The sequence below is a fragment of the Toxorhynchites rutilus genome, chromosome 3 (assembly GCF_029784135.1).
Source record: "Toxorhynchites rutilus septentrionalis strain SRP chromosome 3, ASM2978413v1, whole genome shotgun sequence".
NCBI classification, from domain to species: Eukaryota; Metazoa; Arthropoda; class Insecta; order Diptera; family Culicidae; genus Toxorhynchites; species Toxorhynchites rutilus.
Genome location: NC_073746.1, coordinates 319,514,066 through 319,535,322, shown reverse-complemented (window position 1 = coordinate 319,535,322; position 21,257 = coordinate 319,514,066). Strand labels below are relative to the sequence as shown.

At 41.7% G+C, this 21,257-nt stretch overlaps 3 protein-coding genes across 3 annotated transcripts in view; 2 read left to right on the top strand and 1 right to left on the bottom strand.

The window, feature by feature from the left end:
* LOC129779948 (FERM, ARHGEF and pleckstrin domain-containing protein 1) overlaps positions 1-2,227 on the top strand; it is a 163,922-nt gene extending 161,695 nt beyond the window's left edge. The window contains exons 11-15 of the mRNA XM_055787740.1: positions 11-205; positions 267-966; positions 1,030-1,184; positions 1,246-1,502; positions 1,572-2,227. Coding sequence (XP_055643715.1) covers positions 11-205; positions 267-966; positions 1,030-1,184; positions 1,246-1,502; positions 1,572-1,707 — 1,443 coding nt within the window. The 3' untranslated portion in view covers positions 1,708-2,227. The remainder of the gene's footprint in view (positions 1-10; positions 206-266; positions 967-1,029; positions 1,185-1,245; positions 1,503-1,571) is intronic.
* Positions 2,228-11,092: 8,865 nt separating this feature from the next.
* Positions 11,093-14,292, bottom strand: LOC129778870 (integrator complex subunit 4). The gene is made up of 3 exons (XM_055786022.1): positions 14,063-14,292; positions 11,612-13,993; positions 11,093-11,549 (listed from the first exon to the last, which is right to left on the bottom strand). Exons 1-3 carry the CDS (start codon positions 14,111-14,113, stop codon positions 11,139-11,141), a joined length of 2,844 nt encoding a protein of 947 aa, XP_055641997.1. The 5' UTR covers positions 14,114-14,292; the 3' UTR covers positions 11,093-11,138.
* Positions 14,293-17,555: 3,263 nt separating this feature from the next.
* LOC129776602 (charged multivesicular body protein 2a) lies at positions 17,556-18,778 on the top strand. Its single transcript, XM_055782335.1, has 2 exons — positions 17,556-18,258; positions 18,331-18,778. The coding sequence occupies exons 1-2, from the start codon at positions 17,707-17,709 to the stop codon at positions 18,484-18,486; spliced, it is 708 nt and encodes a 235-aa protein (XP_055638310.1). The 5' UTR covers positions 17,556-17,706; the 3' UTR covers positions 18,487-18,778.
* Positions 18,779-21,257: the final 2,479 nt, after the last annotated feature.

Below are 21,257 nucleotides of genomic sequence, written 5' to 3'. Positions count from 1 at the left end.
ATATTTGCAGTGGTTCCGCGAGGAACTAACACCGGAGGACGTGGAAAATCTGCAACCCCTTTTCCAGTATTTCGATTCGATGCTTGAACATCACAGTGTTTTTCTGCGCGATCTAGAACACAGGATATTGCTGTGGGAAGGCCGTGGAGGTCACGAAACTCATCGAATCGGAGATGTGATGTTGAAAAATATGGTCGTTCTTCCGGTTAGTTTTATTAGCCTCTTATACTGCACGGTGACTTTAATGCTAATGAAAATGTTTTCAGATTTACGATGAGTACGTGGAGAGCCATCGGGAGGTACTGCAACGATTGAACGACCTCTACGAGAACGACGAACGTTTCCAACAGACATATCGTGACTTTGAGCAGCAGAAGGTTTGCTACCTCCCGATCTGCTATTTCATCCTGAAGCCACTGCACCGTCTACTGCACTACCAGCTCTTGCTGGAGCTTCTTCTGGAGCACTACGGCGAGGAGCATTTCGATCGCACAGATTGCCACGGTACGCTAATGATGCTTACCCGTACCACGGAAGTGGTTCGCCGCGAGCTGGCCTCGTCTGAAAACTACACCCTTCTGTGCGAAATTCAACGCGATATTATCGGGTTCGACACGCTTGTCCAGTCCGACCGGAAGCTCATACGTCAGGGCTGTTTACTGAAACATTCCAAACGTGGTTTGCAGCAGCGAATGTTTTTCCTCTTCTCCGATATTCTCCTGTATGCCTTCAAATCGCCGGTCACACAGAGTTTCAAAGTGTTGGGTCACGTTCCGGTGCGGGCACTTCTCACGGAGAATGCCGAACATAATGCGTTTGTGATATTCGGTGGTCAACGGGCGATAACTGTCAGCGCGGGTACCCCAGCGGAGATGACACTTTGGCTGGAAGAGCTCACCAAGGCGGCGGCTAATGTCAAACATAAACCACAAACCCATCTTCCGCTGGTGTCAATTAAATACTGCTGTGAGTATTGATCATGTTTGTTGAATCTGAACTTTTGTTTCATCCTGTAACTCTTTCGTGCAGCATCATCTGAGGAGAATCTAGAAACGTGCGGTCTGAGCAGTTCCCCGATCAGTCCGCCTGCAAAGCCGCCATCATCTAGGAATAACACCGCCCTTCATGTGTGTTGGCATCGCGGTGTCACCATTTGTCTGGAGGATCACTTACGAGCAGGGAGAGTTAGTCCAAACAAATCTAAACATTACCTCAGTATTCAAATCTTCTCTTGTCTATTTACAGAATCAAATATCCGGATATCTGCTTCGAAAATTCAAGAACAGCTCCGGGTGGCAAAAATTGTGGGTGGTACTGACCTCGTTCTGTTTGTATTTCTACAAAAGCTCAGACGATGCAGCACTTGCCAGTTTACCCCTCCTGGGGTATTCGGTTGGTCCACCAGGAGTTCAGGATGCCGTACAGAAGGAATACGTATTCAAACTGTCGTTCAAGAATCACACCTATTTCTTCCGGGCAGAAAGTGAACACACCTACCAGCGGTAAGTTTTGGTTGGACAATATACATAATATTTTATCGTTCGGTTCTAAACCATTCCATACTATCGCAGATGGCTGGAGGTTCTCCGCAGTGCCACTCAGATGCAGGACCTCAGGTTAACTTCGTGCGGTGTGGGTGGGGGTAGCAATCATCACAACAGCAATAGCAATAACAGCAACGGTAATGCCGCATCATCATTAGCCTAGGTAAATCTCATCACACACACGGGGATGAGAACAATACACAAATAGAAGGAATCAAGTCAATCATTATTCTAGTGTAGAATGCGAGCAGCTCTAGTTTAGCCTCTAGCGAAACTGTTTTTTAAAGAGAGCATGAAAAAATGCTTCCTCAAAGGAAGTGATACCGCTGTCTGTGGGTCGAAAACCGATGATGAAATCAGCTGGTCAATCGATTACCTTTCAAGGGGGCGCGTTGGGAGATTTCTAGAAGTGTTTTGCCTGAAATTTGTTTCGCGCGGTGATGCGGCAGTTTGCAATCGTTTAGATAGGGCAGCTAACTACAAGTATGCCAATCGACTGGAATCTAAGTAAAGATGAAGATTATTTATATACGTATATAATAATATTTGTTTCCAAGAGTTTCCCCCCCCCTGATGCAATGATTAAACTAGGAACCAGTAAAACAGATTGTGGCTGAAGGAACATTACAAATTTATGAATAAAAGTGTTATATACACCGCACATGCTGCACTCCTGGAAGGAACCTAAGCGCATAATAGCAATTTTGAGAAATCCCGCCCTTAAATTCTGGAACATTTGCGTTTGTTCAACGTGAGTCGTTCGGATACTTTCGAAGAAATATTGCACGTCAAACCACTATAGCGATGATCATACGCATAACGCAAGCAGGTGAGTAGCTCTGGCTCCCAAAACGATTTTTTTATGGATAAGTTGCCCATTGTCAAAGGTATTTTCACAAACTGAGAGAATTCTTAAATTTACTTCTGCTTTATATCGATTTTTCGGGGATAAGAAGTGTCTCTAGATTAACCCGTTTCACGTAACCATCCCACTTCTACACCCTGAGTAACATGAGATAACAGTCACTTGTTTTTTTCTGAAAATCACCTTGCTTTTTAGCTCCTATTTTACACCCGAATCGATGACCGAAGTGGACATGATTTCATATCTCATATGTATAGCGAAAAACTATAGTAATCACAAACCATTTGCCATCACAAGAAATGTGGGTGGAGCCATCTCACGTCATTCGCCGAAAAATGTCGACAGAAGTCCGAAATAATCCATTATTTTTGCATGAATTGAAGGCTTTATTCAGGATAGTGGAATGACCTGATTTAGGTCAAATGAGCATCACCTTGTTCGATAACTTATCATTTAGAGGATAATTCCATTGTGCATCTATACATTTCCCTATTGGCCTTCGCTTCAATTTCTTGATCATTCAAATCTGATGAAGAAAAATTACAACCGTGATGAATAATCAGATGCGATGAAGGTACCTGTTACGGACCCAGCATAAATAGTCGGGCCGGAAATGTTGGCGCAATGTATGTTTAAAAACGCAACAGGCGAATCTCAACTAATTCGGCCAAGTTAAATCAATGCCAGCATGAGGGAACCACGTGTTTTTCTTCCTTTCTTTCTCTCTCTGGTTTGTATGACTTCTGATAAGCGGCGCATAATTATAACGCAATCAAACCTAGCATCAGATAGCGCGCTTTGCGAAGGAAAGGGAATAGGGCGAATGAAACAAATGTTTACGCGGCTGGCGTAGAGATAGGAATAGAATTAGAAATTTTATTGCTGGCAATTAGCTAGATGTTTCCCACTTGAAGCCTTTTCGTGAATATATGTTTAGGTCTCGTCCCTTATCGCGCGTGGAATGAGTGCGAAGGACGAAGAAAAAAGAGGAACAATCCAATGAACATGCATGTTTATTTAGGATCCCTCACGGGTGGCTTAGTGAAAGATGGAATAGACATAGAACCGCGCAAACAAGTGGGATGAATTTTATGTACCAAATAGGCAGGCGGATAACCGATACGGTTTCGGTTATCTGAGTAGGAGAGGGAGATATTCTCATTTCCTTATAGATTTAGACATGGTTAAGAATTCATGTGTATACAGTCAAAATTCTTGTCCAGTATGTTAGCTCAATTAGTTCAAGCAAACGAAACATAAGTTCAACAAGGTTGAAGTTCAATTCCTTCAACCAATCAATTCAATTCATTAGATAAGGTTCAGTTCAAGAAGTAAGGTAAAATAAAGCGAGAAATCCCAAAACCGAAAAGTAGTTCACAAGGTTCGCTCGGACGGACCATTCTAGAGCCGTCGGATCACGAAGTTTTGCGTCTACCCTACCCTAGTTATCAAAGTTGTCTCTTGGCCAGCCAGACGATTTAGCAACTGTTTGCGGACGTACTGATTCCGAACGTATTGTTTGCGAGCGATATGTGTGCAAATGAGTGCAGCTGAACTGAATAGAGGAGGTGGAAATCATATTGCATTAGAGATGAACCAGCCTTTGGCTGAAAATCTCTTTAATAAAGAAAGAAAAAAAAATCATATTGCATAACTTGGAAAAAAATGTTTTTGCGTTGTTTTAAATCCATTATTTGGTCTTTTGCCTGTACGTGTTATCGTGATTGCTTATATGATTGATTGTTTGTGAAAATGATAAGTCGTTACTGGATTACTTAACGGTTTAATTTAGCTTCACCCGTTTGTATGTACGTTTGTAGCTTTGCAGCTTTGTAACTTTGTCTGTAGCGCTATCCCACATTAATACAAATTTGACCTCTTTCCTGTTGACCAATTGATCTGAAATTTGGAACACAGCTTTATCTTTGCAATCATTATAAAACTGCGTATTCCATGATCTTCAAAATCCAAGATGGCGACCGCTACAAAATGGCGGATTACATATTTTCTCAAAATCTCATCAATATGGGTTTTTCCAAAACTTCATCAATATGGGTATCAAATGAAAGGGCTTGGCTAGCAGAATACAGTTGTTTATGAAAAACCCAAATCCAAAATGACTGCCACCAAAAAATGGCGTCATATATTTTTTTCAAAACTCCATCATTATGGGTATCAAATGAAAGGGCTAGTAGAACACAGTTATTTATGAAAAATGTAAATCCAATATGGCGGCCGCTGCAATGGCGGACCACATATTTTCTCAGAACTCCATCAATATGGGTATGGGTATCAAATAAAAGGACTTGATTAGTAGAGCACATTTATTTATGAAAAATGCAAATCCAAAATGGCCGCCACCACAAAATGGCGCCATATATATTTTTCCTTTCGAAAGCATATCAATATGGGTATCAAATGAAAGGGCTTGATTAGTAGAACACAGTTATTTATAAAATATTCAAATCCAAAATGACCACCACTACAAAACGGTGAAACGGTTTTTTTTTCTCCAATACCCATCAATATGAGTATCAAATGATAGTGCTATAAGAACGTAGTGGATCATGAGAAACCCAAATCCAAGATGGCCGAGTCCCCAAATAACCAATTATTTTTTTAAATGGTTTCATATATTTAAATGTCTGTGGGGTAGGTACCATGTATTTTTGCAATCCCCTCAATGTCGGTATTAAATGAAATGATATTGAATACAGTACATCATAAAAATATTACGAGGAAAATTAGTTAAGAATTAAAATAAAAAAAAAAGTTGAATGGTTATATTATAGAAAATAGGGTAATCATACAAATTATGTACTAAAAACAAGAAAATAAAATAAGTAAAAAAAACTTTTTAAGTTAAACGGTTCCTGTGATTAAACATAATAACAATACAGATAATGTAGTAAAAGCTAGAAAATAATTAGGGAAGTAGCAGTTAGCAGTTTGCCACTCGCCACTCGCTGCAACTGCCTGTTGTCTTGATGTCCACCGAACCGAATGTGTTCTGTTCCGAATGCGGGTTTTCTTATCGTCGCGAGCAGCTTTACCAGCTAACTCGATCACTTCGGCGGCCGAAACTATATAACGCCGGCTAGGTGGACTGGTGCACTGGTACTAACGCGCTCGGCCTAGCTACCCTTGCGGGGAACTCCAGATCAACACGGTTCGAGCGGGATTTTGCCTTTGTGATGCGAACCGATGTGGTGTTGATGCGATCTATTGAGAAATGCTCGAGTTATAAGCGTTCCAAATCTTGCATTTTTTCCTACTTGTTCAGTGCCTAGATTTCCATTTCACCCCCTATATCTTCCGGTTAGACGTAGTCCTACGTCAAAATGTCCAAAGATATCAATGCTAGGATATGAATAACAGTCTATGTATGTTGAGCTCCAGCTAACATCCTTTGTTGTTCTTGATTCCAAATTGATACCACTGAACGAAAGAGCGAAAGAACGACTCAAAGGTACTGGTTCACTTAGAATAACGGCTAGTGACTGAACTGTTCATCAAAGTGAACTGTTTTGCTAATTTGCACTTTTCATAGCTGATCTTCCAGCCCATAGTCTTGTTTGCAACGTAAAACCTTTTTTGACGTAGGATTACGTCTTTCGGGAACATATTGGGGTACAAATTGAAAAACGAATATCGATCGCATCGTGAAAAATGTCCAATTTCAAACGCTTATTGCTCAGTCATTTCATGACGGATTGATGAGATTTTTACATCAAAACATTGCGGCACTCTATAACAATTTTTCACCTTGAATAAAATAATATATATCATGTAATTAACTATCGAACAATTGAAAAATCTCAACCCCTATCCAAACAATACTGATTGGTCGAAATTGACGTCATTTCTCTTTCGCCTGCTTCGCTTCTTTCGTTCCCCGATAAGTCAAATATTTGCATGGTGAGCGAGTGGGGGGCGCCTATTTCTCACATACCAACTGATATAAAAGGACGGTAGCATTTTTGGATTTCTCATTCTCGTTCAACGCTCAGATCGGCAAACATCTGGGCTTCTAGTGTGCAGTGCTCTACAAATCAACCAACACCATACGGTGCGGCAAAGGAGAGGAAGCCATCGGCAACCAACGATGGATGCGGTGTGGCAAAGGGAGACAAGAAGAGGAAGCAGCGGAGAGCATCGAATTAAATCTAGTGTGCATTGCTGGTGCGCTCCTCTTCACATCAACAATTGGATGCGGCAAAGGAGGCAGAGGAGCGAAGTGCATTGCATCGCATCGTATCATACCCGCCTATCCGTCGTTTAGCTCGTCGTGGTGGTGCCAATCAAACCCTCGCAAATCGACGCACAGAAGCCGATGGCGCTAAAGTCAAGGAAAGAATCGGCGAATCCGTAAAAGCTACCGCTCCCAAAACTAAACTGCTATATCCGACTGAAACGCAGTAGATTCCGTACAACCCATTAAACCATTCCAGTCCTTCTCAGGACTATCAATTTGTTTTGAAACAAAAGAGTTTATTTTACTGTTTTCCACTTACCACAAAAACTATATAAAACCGATCAAAAATACTGTTTATTTTTACATTTTCTACTAACAACTAACATGGAACGTATCACGTCAAAAACATACGTTTCATCAACCACCTTTTACTGGATCTGGCGAAAGAAGCGAAGGACATATGCATGCATGTATATAACGGAACGCTCCAGTCATACACAGCCCGTTTGGGACGAATGACCTTTAGGTTAAAGTCCCTTCAAAATCAAGAACGAACGATACACAGCCCGTATCAGACAAATGCATGAAGGAATTCTATAAAATAATATTTTCGCGGTGCCTTTGCGCCAACTACACGGGCGAGTAGCACCATACTAGCAAAAAATGTCGAAGTTCGTGACATCTGGTAGCAATATTTTTCTTCTTTTGAATTATAGAGACTTTAAACTTTACGTTCATTCGTCTCTAGCCCTGAGAAGGGCTCTTGCGAAGAAAACTAGTTCATACTCTTATTCGACCTATCTTTAGAAAGACATTTTCATTGTCGCTCAGCACTCCTCAGCAAACGAGTCTGCTTTCGGCGGCACCAAGCGACGCCATGAGCAATATTTATTTAGGGAGGCAGATTAATCTCCCATCGAACTAGCAGGCCCGAAGGCAGTTTTAAATTGACAAAATTAAAATGTATTAATTTTTTTTATTTTGATTTTTGATTGTTCAAAACAATTACATAAATTTTTATATATATTGCCTGATGTTTCTACTAAAACACATCATTCAAATACATTTTTTTCATGCACAATTTTCATATAAGATTTTTTGACGTTGGATTACGTCTTTCGGGAACATATTGGGGTACAAATTGAAAATCGAAAATCGATTACATCTTGAAAATTGTACAATTTCAAACGCTTATTGCTCAGTCATTTCATGGTGGATTGATGACATTTTTGCGTCAATCGATTTCGGTACTCCATAACAATTTTTTATATTGAAGAAAATAATCTCATCCCCTATCCTAACGGAAATACCCACTTCTGATTGGTCGAAATTGATGACACATGCGGCGAGTCCCTAACAGAGACATCAAAACCAAGCTGCCTGGGGAAAATCGGTATTGCAAATCCATAAAGTAGGGTGAGCTTTTGTTTCTATCGAAATGTGTTCCCTAACAGAGACAACAAAACCAAGGTGCTCGGGGAAATCGGTATTGCAAATATATGCAAGTCGGAGGTTGCTCCATGAAATTTCATATCAATGACCGATCGTTTATTGTGAAAAATTTAGCACAAGTGTAAGTGTAAAATTGTATATGGTAGCAGTTGTGCTAAGAATGACTTGATATATGAAACGATTTATTTTAATTTCCTAAAATTAAAAACCAAGGCGTGTTCCCGCTCGAGAACGGGTCGTTTAGTTTAAGCTGTTTGTTTTTTGTGTTCATTTTCACCCGAGGGAAGTTTATACGGCGAGAAAAATTGGAAAAGTAAAGAAATATTCGAAAAAGTGATTTCCCATATCCTCTATATATAGTATTAGTTGTTGTTAATCCAATTAAAATTGAATTGGGTTGAATAAACACTCAGAAAGTAAAAAATATAAAAAAGAATACCTTTTCCATTTCAAATATGTTTTCTCTATATTAAAGTAACATGTTTTTACTGATGAGTAAAAATTATAATTGTGTTCGGTATTGGTAATTGTCTTATGTTACATTGTGTTCGGTATTGGTAATTGTCTTATGTCATAATTGTCTTATGTCTCGGACACAACCCTCCTGTGAATTTTTTTTTAGATAACTTATCTCACTTCTTGATTAGACGAATCTAGCCAGCTTCTTCAATGGCACTAACGTTCCTAGAGGAACTTCGCCGTCTCAACGTAGTATTACTTGCGTCATTTTTATTAGTACTTAGTTGAGATTTCTATGCCAAATAACACGCCTTGAATGCATTCTGAGTGGCAAGCTCTAGAATACGCGTGATCACAGTACAAGTCGGAGGAAATTTCTTTGACGAAAAATTCCCCCGACCAGAACGGGAATCGAACCCGAACACCCGGCATGTTAGTTATGACGCTAACCACTCGGCCAAGGGAGCACAACTACAGTAATCGTTCGCTAACTGGTCCTGGTTTAACTGGTCTGCTATTTAACTGGGCGAACGTTAACTGGTCCTTGGACCAGTTAAAAAGCACAATTTCGTAAACAATCGAATCATATTCAGATGGAAGATTTGCTGTGAGGGGCTTTCGAATGTAATTTTAAATGTTATGAAAGTTGACATTATTTTCGCACGACAAAAACATTGATTAAACTACAGAAAAACAATTTTCTCAAATCATATGTCATACCTGTTGTCGCACTCAATGCGAAACTTCCATTGGAATCCTTTTATTTATCCAATTACAGGAACTAAGCGAATCAAACAATTCATTGAAGTTTCCCTCGATTTTATTTGACGTTTAACATGCCGGACCAGTTAAAAAGCGAATGTCGATAAGTGGTCTTCTCTTTTCGCCCAGTTAGTGAATGTTTACTGTACTCCAAAACTGAAGATTAGCAGGGAACACAGCGGCACTTGTCGAGGCCGAACTCTATGCAGATGCCTCTGCCTATTTTTTCGACAACCCAGATAGCCACACCTAAACGCTGTCATGAATCAGCGTATATCTTAGGAGCGTCCTTATAAAAAGTATGAGTCACTTATTCGTGGGCGCCGTTGCCATACCTTATCTTATAGCCATAACCGTTTCTTTTGAGCGTCCTACTGAGGAGGTTCAGTGCGAGACAAAATCAAATCGGACTGAAACAGTCACCTTGGAATATCTTCCTTTTTATCTGCAGCATTCTAGATTGCAATATTTCCCCACCACTGAGGTGCATGTGTGAGACAAGCCGTGCCGTCTCATATATCACCCTACATTATATGCTGTCTCGAACTCGATCGACTATCACAACCGCAGCTCCCGTTCGACAGTGTCAAACAGCCAACGTGGTGAGACGTGTATTACGTGAATTCCAGCGGCAGACTCAAGTTGCACAGTGCAGAGACGTGCTCCACTGCCTCATCACATGCTGCGAGAACCTAACGACGGTGGGATCAAATTTGAAGATCTCCAATATCTGGGCGAGAAACGTGTGAGGTATGGAGTCATAAGCCTTCCGATAGTCGATATAGGTCATGCTCAGATTCCGCTAATCATATACCGCTTGTCCGACTACGGCTGTGTCGATGGTGGCCTGATCTTTGCAGCCATGCGTATTTTTCTTGCATCCTTTCTGCTCTTCTGCGATTATGTGATGTTGATCGCAGTGTGCAAAAACTTTGGCGGTTATGATGGTGCTTAATATTGTGTACAGACTCGATAGGCACGTTATCGGTATGTACTTTGGATTCAATGTGTTGCTGTCTTTCGAGAGAAGGAAGGTGGCGCCCCGGGTGGCAAATTCAGGAAGGTTGTGTGAGTCACGTAACACCTTTTTGAAACACTCAGTTATTTTTGGATGTGCAACGGTCAGCTTCTTGAGCCAGAAATTTGGAACAGCATCGAATCCGGCTTCGCGGACATTGTTCCATCCGACGATGATAGCTGGCATCTCTCCACTTCACTACAACTTTCTCCTCCTGCCTTAACTACATTTGCCCATCGCGATGTTGTACTGCGGTCTCCCAAAAAACCGGCTCAGAAGTTCGTTACATTGCGGATATCTGGTAAACTATCGCTGTAGTCGGGATGTCCAGTAGGCCGCACGATTACAGCGACATAACATCGCCGCTTTTATACACCATCAACTTTCAAAACGTTCTCGGAGCCAAGACCAGGTGTGTGTTTCCAGTTCACTCCCGATCAAATAAAATATCATCAAATGATCCACGTGGACGCGTGAGGTATCTGAGACCAACGGGAAGGTTCCCAACCTTGCTGATCCTCATTTGAAACACATTTTCTGATTCCAATGACAATTACCACGCCTTGAATGTACTCTAAGTGTCAAGCTTGAAAATACGCGTGTACCAGTACATATCGGATACTTTCTTTGGCGAAAAAACCTTCGATTGAACAGAAAATTGAAACCGAAGCCCTCATCAAAATAGGTGTGACGCTAACCACTTGGACACGGAAACCAGAAGCAAAAAATTAAAGTCGTTTGTGGTAACACTATTTGGACACAGGTCAGTGCAATAATTGGTAAATAAATTGTAAATATTATGTTTCCACTAAATCTGAAAAATTTTTTATTATTTCCCACCACTCAAATTCCCCTCTTAACCGGTTTCGGGGAAAACTGCACCTTCACCGACTTGCACAGCTCGAGATCGCTGCTGGGTCTCACCGCCAAGCAGATGCTGATGTCGACCGGCGAGGCTTCGGTCCACACGCTGTGCGACAACAGCACCGTCGTCCGCAGCCGCCAATGGGACTCACTCTCGCCCTCCTCCGTCATAATCTTCTTTAGATCGCGCTTCCGGGGCACAATGATGTGCACGTTTTGGTCCGGATACTTGATTTTGAGGCGCAAATCCTGTCGCTGGCACTCCTGCAAATTCTCCAGCTCAGCTACGAGGGGAACGGCCGCTATAAGTCCGGCGGTGACCTTGATCACGTTGTCCGAGTTGAAGCAGTTCTCCGACGGTTCCAGGATGCGGGCTTTGCTCATTTTGATCTGCAACGCAAAGGTATGTTAGTAATTTGGCATGATTATATATTGTTGTTGAAAATCCTCACGTTTGTGTTAATTTGCGGAACCACCACTGGTGGGGCGGCCTGCACCACCGGAAGGATCTCCCGAAAAACTCGTCCCGGACGAGGATCTCCAATCGAAGCGAGCTTGGTGAGGATGGTACTGGTGAAGGAATCCGCCACGAGCGTATTGTGCTCCTGCAGATAGTTGCTGGCGTCCGCCGCGATGTGCAACAGAAGCTGACAAGGCGCGAGCGCACTTTGGGTGCGATCTTTTACGACCAACACCAAATTTAGGGCACTGGCACGGAGACACATTTGCTTTACCAGCAGATGATCATCGAGTGTGAGATTGGAGAAAAGATTCTGCAGTTTGAGACACTTCCGGATCAATTGGCTTAGGCTTTCTTTTAGGGGCGCTTTCGTCGGTTGGCCAGCAGTGGCCCCTTGCAACTGCTCCATCAGAAGTTGGGTGCCAAGAAAGACGGCAGTGAAATTGGCCGTCCCTGAGAATGATGGATCAATTTCGGCTAAACGGTCGAGATTTTCTTGGGCGGATTTCAGTAGAGCTTGACGAGCTTGGGGAGCTGAGTACGAGAGTTGGGTGTTATTCAGAATGGTTTCCAAAAATTGTCGAGAGCCGGTGGAACCGGTTAATGTCAGTTCGGTTGATTGGCCCCCCAAATTCAGATGAGGAACGAAACTTGGCATTGTGTCTCGCAAATACGCATAATGTTTGACGATCGTTTCCGGAAAGAGACTTAGCATTGGCGGAAGATGTTGGGCTGCGTTGAATAACATGATCAAAATACAAACGTACGATGGATCTTCCACATCCCGTTCGGCGCTGTCGAAAAATGGATGATCCTGAAGTAACTGAGGGGTTAGCGACATACATATCTCAGGATGTTTCTGACCGACACGCTGCATGCAACCGAAAGTTGAAAGTCGATCTTCAGGATACTTCAGCAGCACATCGAGTACCTTTTGAACGACTAGTGACAGACAAGCCTTTGTGGAGACCTTACAGGCTCCCAGCATGAGATGAAGTCCTTCGCGAACTTCGACGGAATAATCTTCCAATGAGCTTAACATTGTTTCCAACTGATCCTCACGCAAAATGATATGTTTGGAAATGGCCGTCAAGCTATAAATTGCTCTCAATCGAACCTCTTCGATCTCGTCGTTGAACATATCCACCAAGAAATCGAGCGATGTGACAGCAAACGGAGGATTTTTAAGCGCCAGCTTACACATCGAATTTACCGAAGCTGTTCTCACTTCCAAAAATTCATCCTCCAAACCCTGCACCAGTGCACCGCATGCTCCGGAAGCCATCAGCGACACGGATTCCGCATTCACCAGTTCCTTCGGTGCGTCATCCGCCCACTTCTTCCCGCTGGACCACTCACCACTGGTAAAGTGCTCCGCGTTCCGCTCGTGTAAACTTTTCTTCCTCCGCATATTACTCATCAACTTTTTATCAAGCGTCTGATGGAGGAACTCATCATTGACCATTGTCATTCCTCCCAGCAACTCTGCGGCCAGTGTACGAATATGCATTGAAAGGTCACAAATTGCATTGCACACCTTCCCAAACGCATCGTCAATCAATCGAATTTCCTGCTCGGAATCGCTTACTACAATAGTTCCCTCTGGGTGCCTTATACCCATCTCATACACCAACTGCAGAGCCTCCTTCCGCACACATTCGTAGTCATCGTTCAGAGCAGCGCAAGCCCTCGCATAAAGCGTTGCCGGCAAGCTTACCCCGCGCTCTCCCATAGCCAGTATCGAACGAAACGCTTGTGCCCTTACGCGAGCATCCTGCGAATCCGTGTACTTGCCAATCAGCTCCAAACTTTCCTTCTCCGCGTCCGAAACCAACACGAACGCTCCCAGCAGCAAAATCGCGTGCCTCTGGACGTTATGACTGGACGAGAACAGTTTGCTCTTGGCAAAGAAAACCATCTTATTAATGTACGCCACCGACGTCGGACACGCCCTTCCGATCCGATCCAGCGCTAGCAATCCCTGCGATATCACCTTGGCCGATGTTTCCGCCTTCAGCAGGCCAATAACTTCGTCAATTAACTGCGGCCCGTCGATTCCCGTCTCGGTAGCCAAATCACCAAAAAGCGACAGGATTTTCACCCTCACCGCGGATTCCTGCTCGCGCTGGAAGTGCTCCACCAGCTTGCGAATCGCCTCCGGGAATTCGGTCTCGTCGAACTGCATCGCGTCGGAAATTTTTATGAGAATCTGCAACGCATCGTTGCTGTTGGCCGCATCCTCCAGCAGATTCACATAGGCCAAAATGGAAACCGGAGCACCGGTCGCTTTGCGAGCTGTCAGCCGAATGCGTTTGTATATTCGTGCGGTGACGCTGCTCGAGCCCACGATCTGCGGGACGATCGGGGCCGGTTCCTGTCCCATCACACCCAAAACAAGATGTATGAAACCAGTGATAATGCATAGAAATTCGAAAATTGGTACCTGAATTGTCTGCGTTGGTTCCGCAAGGGGTCTTTTCACTCCGAGAGACATTTTTGGATCGTCGCAAGATTCTTTGGTGATTACAGAGAATCGGGATGTTTTTGTGAAATTGGTAAGAAAACAATTGATTCAATGCATGAATATTGCATTGAGTTTAGAATCAAAACTTGAGTTGGAATGTGTTATGATCACAGCGGTGTAATCGAATGTAAACATCTGTGTTTAGTCAACACGCATTGACAGAAGGCTGTTGCAGTGGTGCCAGACTGCTATGGATTCATAATGATGGAATCTGAATTATAATTGAAAATGTCCTAACTTAAAATTGATTCATAATTAAATAGGGAATATTATAAAGCTGTAATTTGTTGTTAGAAATATAGTTTATTATGGATCTATTATTTTCAAATAAAAGTAATATTCATTTCAACGATTATGATTCGAACACGTTAAAATAAAATCTTAAAATGATTTAATAACAACTAAAGGGTTCATTTTTTTTTAGCAAAAGTCGATTAAATCAGAAATTGAAAGAATATGGGTTTGAAATTTATTTAGCAAAACTTTTTATGATGCATAAAATGGAACAATTGATGAAATGTAACTGGTAGTTAGCCATAAGTTTAAGTTCAAAATGCCGTGTTGTGCGTCACGTCTCGTTGACAGTTTATTTTGAAGATGTGTTTTCTCGTAGGGCTACGTATTTAATTTCTGTACTGGGGTGTAAGTTCAAAATTTCGTTGGAGATGCTAGGTTGGTTTTGAGCGTCAATATTTTTTTCATGCTAAACGAAATGGTATGATAATCACTGTTTTCGAAAGAGGAGTTATATGTTTGTTAATTATTGCTTGTCAATTATTGACCCAAAAACTTGTTTCAATAGCTTAAAATTGCTTTGAAAACAAGCAAATTAAATCGCAAAAATCGGTATATAAACTGATACCCGCTTGGGAATTCGATCTCGAGGTCGAATAACGTTCGAAGTAGAGTACCTTAAAAATAAGTACAAAAGAAAACGAAAATTCGCTTAATTATGATTCTGTAGGGGTTCAAATATGTTTTCGCTGACAGCCAAAACACTGTGTGTTCCCGTTTCTATTTTGCTACCGGTCTGAACAAAACCACTAGTGAAAAACGAAGCATCAATAATATTTTTTCAACAAAGCGCTCGAGACTGCCAATTGTGCCATTGACGATGGATAATGCGAACAATATGGAATGTTTCATCATGGGCTCAGTAGAGACAACAACAGTGTCAATAATGTCAATACTGAATTCACGAATGGTTCAATCGATCCTCGATACCAACTAGTGGAGAGTTTATTTTGCACCGGGTATCTATTGAATGAGGAATCTATTCTTGCTTTGATGGTTGTGGTTAAACCCTGGATTGCGACAGAGTTCAATAAAGAATCGTTAGCTATAGAAAGGGATGCGCTGAAAAGGATCATTTTGGTTAAGTTGAAAATGGTTAATCGGTACTTACGTATTAGAGTCACCGGAGCCGAAATACTACAGATAGCAATTTTATTGTTCGCACTGGTACCGGTTATACCTGTGTTCCACCGATTGCCCGGTTAGTTTGAAACATAGGAGACGATTCTCTAGTTGGGCCCGAGCGTTAGCGAGCGTCGAACGGCATACGATTGCCCGGTTAATTTTGGCATTGAAATATGAATGAATATTTCATGCTTTCATTTTTCATTTTCTGCCATAATGCTCTCTTTCGTACGGAACCACCAACGGACAGACGAGTAAGAATTTTTGCAACGCCCTGATATGAGAACTGCTACACAGATGGATCTAGAGGGCCGCTTGTGGTTGGTTTCTTGGTAAACTCTCAAGACAATCTTTCGTTTTTAGCAAGAAATCTGTTAGTATTGTGCCAACGGATTATTTTTCACATTGGTAAATAGTCTCTAAAAGGATTGTGCTCATTTAGGAAATTAAGTTACATAAAAATGAACTCTACTAAACTAAAGATTTTATTCTCTTGGTACACTTGGAACTTGCGATATGAAACACACGGAATCTTAAACTTGAATGAGGAGGAAAAATACTGCATCGCAATCTATGCGCTCGTACTCAAATTACGCAGTATTTGCGCCCAACAATCAGCATCGCGTCTGTAGTAGTGTTGGTTGTCTTTTGTTTGTTTTGTTGTCCTCATTCTGCTTAACACGGGGTTGTTGGATAATTCATGTTATAACATGTTTTTATACGTTATCCTGCTTATATTGGGGGGAAGATTGAGAGAAGTGCATTATTTCGCCTTATTGGGAAATCCGTTCGCTAGCGCGAACAAAATCAAGACAACTGGCATTTTTTAGGCTGCCCTGATTCGCTTCACCAAATCGATCTTGTTAATTACGAACTTGGCAATTGCCATCGATACGGCTAGGGCCAGGTATTCATGGATACCAGCCAATAGTGAGTACATATTGCCTGTCCTTATGTGAGTTTTTTGGTCGTTCATCAGGAGGATTAATGAGGGAGCAGGGAATCTCGTCCAGATTGAGAAGTGGCTACTGCAACGTGTCACACAACTTCAACAGGGGATCGTATCGCCTTCTCTGCAATCTATGCCAGGTCAACAACTCGGTGAAACTCTTTATCGGTGTCTGTCCGAAATATGGGAACATCAGAAACGTCGCTATCAAATGATGCATCCGTTATGTTCTAGGCGAAGATCCCTGATCCTGAAAGATGTCCATATTCTGCAAATTTTTCGGTAGTAATAAAATTTTTCACTCAATTCCGCTCGGTTGATTTTCCTTCAGTCGAGTGTTACTCTGTTATACGCACCTTTTGATTGTTGCGTATCACAAGATAATAACGCCAATACCAACTACTGAACCTGCCAATTTGCCGTAGTTGAGATGCACGGCTCAAAACCTTGTTAAAGCACGTGGGCTCGATTGTTGTGATTAGTGATTTGTCACTCGTTAGGACAGAGGTTCTTCAAATTTTGGAGAACTTCAAGCGGCCTGAATTCATATTGTCTCTAGAAGACGTTAGTTCATTTGCACTATAACTAGTTTTATGAAAATTATTCGAGTTACAACCAAATCTTCAAAGCTGAAACAAACATATTGAGTTATCACAGTACCGGTTTTGTGGGGGATCTGGACGATATTCGCTTAATCAATGGTGTATCAAGTCAATTATCATTTCTGAATTCATAGAATTAAGTTCACAGTTGCGGAATATATTCTTTGTTCAAATTTATTGAAATAAACTGCTAAACCTCAAGGTAAGTTTATTGAAATGCGCTATATACAACGCCAGTTAGAATAACCATTGGATAAGTTATCAAACTTTGTTCAAAAGTAAGTTATGAATTTTAGTTTCCTTCGATATGATTGTGAAGACATTTGAAGACATTTTTTCGTACCATGTGAAGATGTTTGAAAAAATCACCTGGCATCTCTGGTTCCGAGTTCCACAATCCGCCACTCTCTCATAATAGAAATCTGTTTGTCAAATGATTGTTGTTTTTGGTTCGCTGTTTCACCTTCACTCTGTGGATGAGTCAGTAATTGGAAACAAATTCAGGGAGAGTTGATCGCGAAAGATTAATAAACCACCGTAGTGCAATTATACTTGTGTTTTTTTCTGTAAATTTGTACACAACCTGCGTTAAAATGGAGTGGTTATTCGGCAAAAAGATGACTCCGGACGAGATGATGCGGAAGAACCAACGAGCCCTGAACAAGGCAATGCGAGATTTGGACCGGGAGAAAATGAAGATGGAACAGCAGGAGAAGAAAATTATCGCCGATATCAAGAAGCTCGCCAAGGAGAACCAGTTGGACGCGGTCAAGATAATGGCAAAGGATCTGGTCCGAACGAGGCGTTACGTGCGGAAATTTATGCTCATGAAGGCGAACATCCAGGCCGTTTCGCTGAAGATACAAACGCTAAAGTCGCAGAATGCTATGGGAGAAGCGATGAAGGGTGTCACGAAGGCAATGAGCAATATGAATCGTCAGCTGAATTTGCCACAGATACAGAAGATTCTGCACGAGTTCGAGAAGCAGTCGGAGATTATGGACATGAAGGAGGAAATGATAAACGACGCGATGGATGACGCAATGGAGGACGAAGGCGATGAGGAGGAAACTGATGCCATTGTGTCACAGGTTCTGGATGAGCTGGGTCTGCAGCTTAACGATCAGCTTTCCGGTCTTCCGCAAGTAGGATTGAGAACAGTTATTGCTCTGAAAACCGTCGGATTTTAATGTATCCTTCTAAACATACTATCGCAGGCATCAGGATCACTGTCGGTGGCTGGTGGCGTGAAGACGCCCCAAGCGGCAGCTGTCGGGGGTGGCGCGGCACCAGGCGGCTCCGGAGCAGGCTCTCCGGTTTCTGATGCTGATGCAGATCTTCAAGCGCGATTAGACAATCTTCGGAGAGAGTAAAGATGATTGCTGGGATGTTATTCGGAGCTGGAATGCACATTATGTACTATCATTCATGGATTATGTAGTGGCAAGAATTCCGAATATCTGCTATGTTTTAGTCTTTCTACGGAAAGCAACTACTTGATTCTGATTATTATATTTACTGCTATTTTTTTATTCAAAGTTGCTAGTTTCGTCAATTGAAAATCTAATTTTCATATGTTCGTATGGCGCAACATTGTATACAGCGTGAAGTGTACGGAAGAAACATATTTACGAATAAATGTTTATCATTTAGGTTCATGCTTCATTCCACCTTTGTTTTCTCTGTCGAAGGGACCCTTTCTAACGAGGATAGCTTTCACTGATGGCGCCAAAAAAGATGTAATTAGCGTGAGGACTACGTCAATGCTTTAATTCTAGTTTTAAAACTGATTCCCATTGAGCGATTAGAGTCTGTATTTTGACTTGTAATATAGAAATCGAGTCGATAAGAATTTTGCTCGTTAGCAGTATTTTGCTATTATCGATACCGAGTAATTCAATAGCATTTACCGAGGGAAAACTATCGGTGTAAGGGTAATAATAATTTTTTTCGAGTTGTTTGGTTTCATTCCTTCAGAGAATTAGTTTGTTTTGGTTTGCGTCCATGACAATTTCGTTTGGGAAACGTTTTAGAAACGCTTAAATACATGCAATTTGCAACACATGAAATTCGAGCTCGGTAACGGTGGGTTTAGACTAGTGATATATTCATGTGAAGAAATATGATTAGATTCATGGAAATCGCATTAACCGTTTACACTAGCACGAACTTATATAATGAATATATTCATATTTTCGGTGAATTCATTCACCTGAAGTAGAATTGCATCCAACTTCAGTGATTTCTTATCAGTAAGAAATTCACCAGCGTTTACATATGCCTGAATTTATTTTATTCATAGTGGTTATATATACCACGAAGAAATGTTTCATATATACATTCTCACCCGTAAAAAGTTGTAAAGGTTGTTAATAAACATTGCCTCAATGAAAATTGACGCAGAAAAGAATATCTTATATTCATTTTTCATGTGTATTCGAACTCATTGAACACCCTGTAGTTGTCCGTACGTGACGAGCAAACCGCTCGGCTTAACGTCCTACTAATTCTGCTTCATCGATTTGGAAGTTTGCGAACTTAATATATTCTGCTTTGACGGGATACCCATCGATCGCTAGGTTATTCCACACATCAACTAACGATTCCCCGTACTCAAAATGTTTCGTTTCCAGTTCCGGATCCCTTGTTATGTGTTTTTCATCCAAGTGAGATCCCTCATGATCATGAGGAAGTATTGAACCTGCTTACTCCCGGGAAAGAGAAGCCATCCAACGTTCAACTCGTTTGAAAGCACTGCGTCCTGGAGCATTTGTAGCAGTATATATTGCATCAAGATTCAATTGATTAACGTGTGGACACCGACTGGACAACATCGTTGCTGGACGGGCCGGACGACGAGGGATCGAGTGCCTTTCTCAAGGCAAGAGGGCGGAGGTGGTAGCGCTGGAGTAGAATAGAGTAGAGTTTTCAAAGGGCCTTTCTCAAGGCTAGAGACGAATGAACTGCAAAAGTTTAAAGTCTCTATAATACAATACCTTACCTTACCTTATACTTTAAATGCCCTGGATAAGTGATATAGCTTGCTTGCGCCTTCCGTCAAGGTCATAAAATCCTATTCTCATAAAAAATCGAAGGAGAGAAAAGACACATGGTTTTAAAATTTGACATCAGTAGCATAATTAATGTGCTCTTGAATATTGACTGGAACGCAATTTTGGACAAGGACGACGTGGACGGTGCTGTTCAAACCTTCACGAACATCATGAGCTACCTAGTTGACAGGCATGTTCCTAAGAAAAATAGACATTCATCTACTCACCAACCGTGGCAAACCATCGGAATTCGACGACTCAAAACTGCCAAGAGGGCTGCACTCAGGAGTTATTCAAAAAACCGTGTCCCAATCTTCAAGCAACACTATTTACGACTGAACCATCAGTACCAAAGAGCGAGCAAACGATGCCATGCAATATATCTACGTGGGGTTCAAAGAAAGTTTAGAAGAGATCCAAAATCATTTTGGAAATACGGAAATACGATGAGCAACGAGTCGGAACTTCCATTATCTATGTTCCTTAACGGACAAAGCGCATCTGATGTTCAAGGGATTTGCAATCTTTTCTCAGCGAAGTTTTCAAGCATTTTCTCAAATGAGAGCCTTTCTCAAGAGCAACTCTCAATGGCCACAAGAAGCGTTCCACTTCAAAACAAATCTTTTTTCCGCATCGATGTCGACAATTCAATGCTACAATCAGCGTTCAACAAATTGAAATCCTCGAATTCTGTTGGACCGGATGGAATCCCATCATTGATTTTAAAAAAATGTGCTGTTGGATTGATGTTTCCAATGCGGATTTTGTTCAGCCTTTCCTTGTCAACGGGTATCTTTCCGGCGCTTTGGAAGAGAGCATACATTTTTCCGATCCACAAAAAAAGGGGACAAAATGAACGTTGATAACTATCGAGGAATCTCTGTCCTGAGCGCAGTTTCTAAACTTTTTGAACTCGTAGTTATGGGACCGATATTTTCCCATTGCAAGCAATACATTTCCATCGATCAACATGGATTCATGCCGAAGCGTTCTACCACAACGAATCTTCTCTCTTTCACAAAGTACATATTCGATGGAATGTCCAATGGTATGAATCAAACGGACGCTATCTACACCGACCTGTCAGCCGC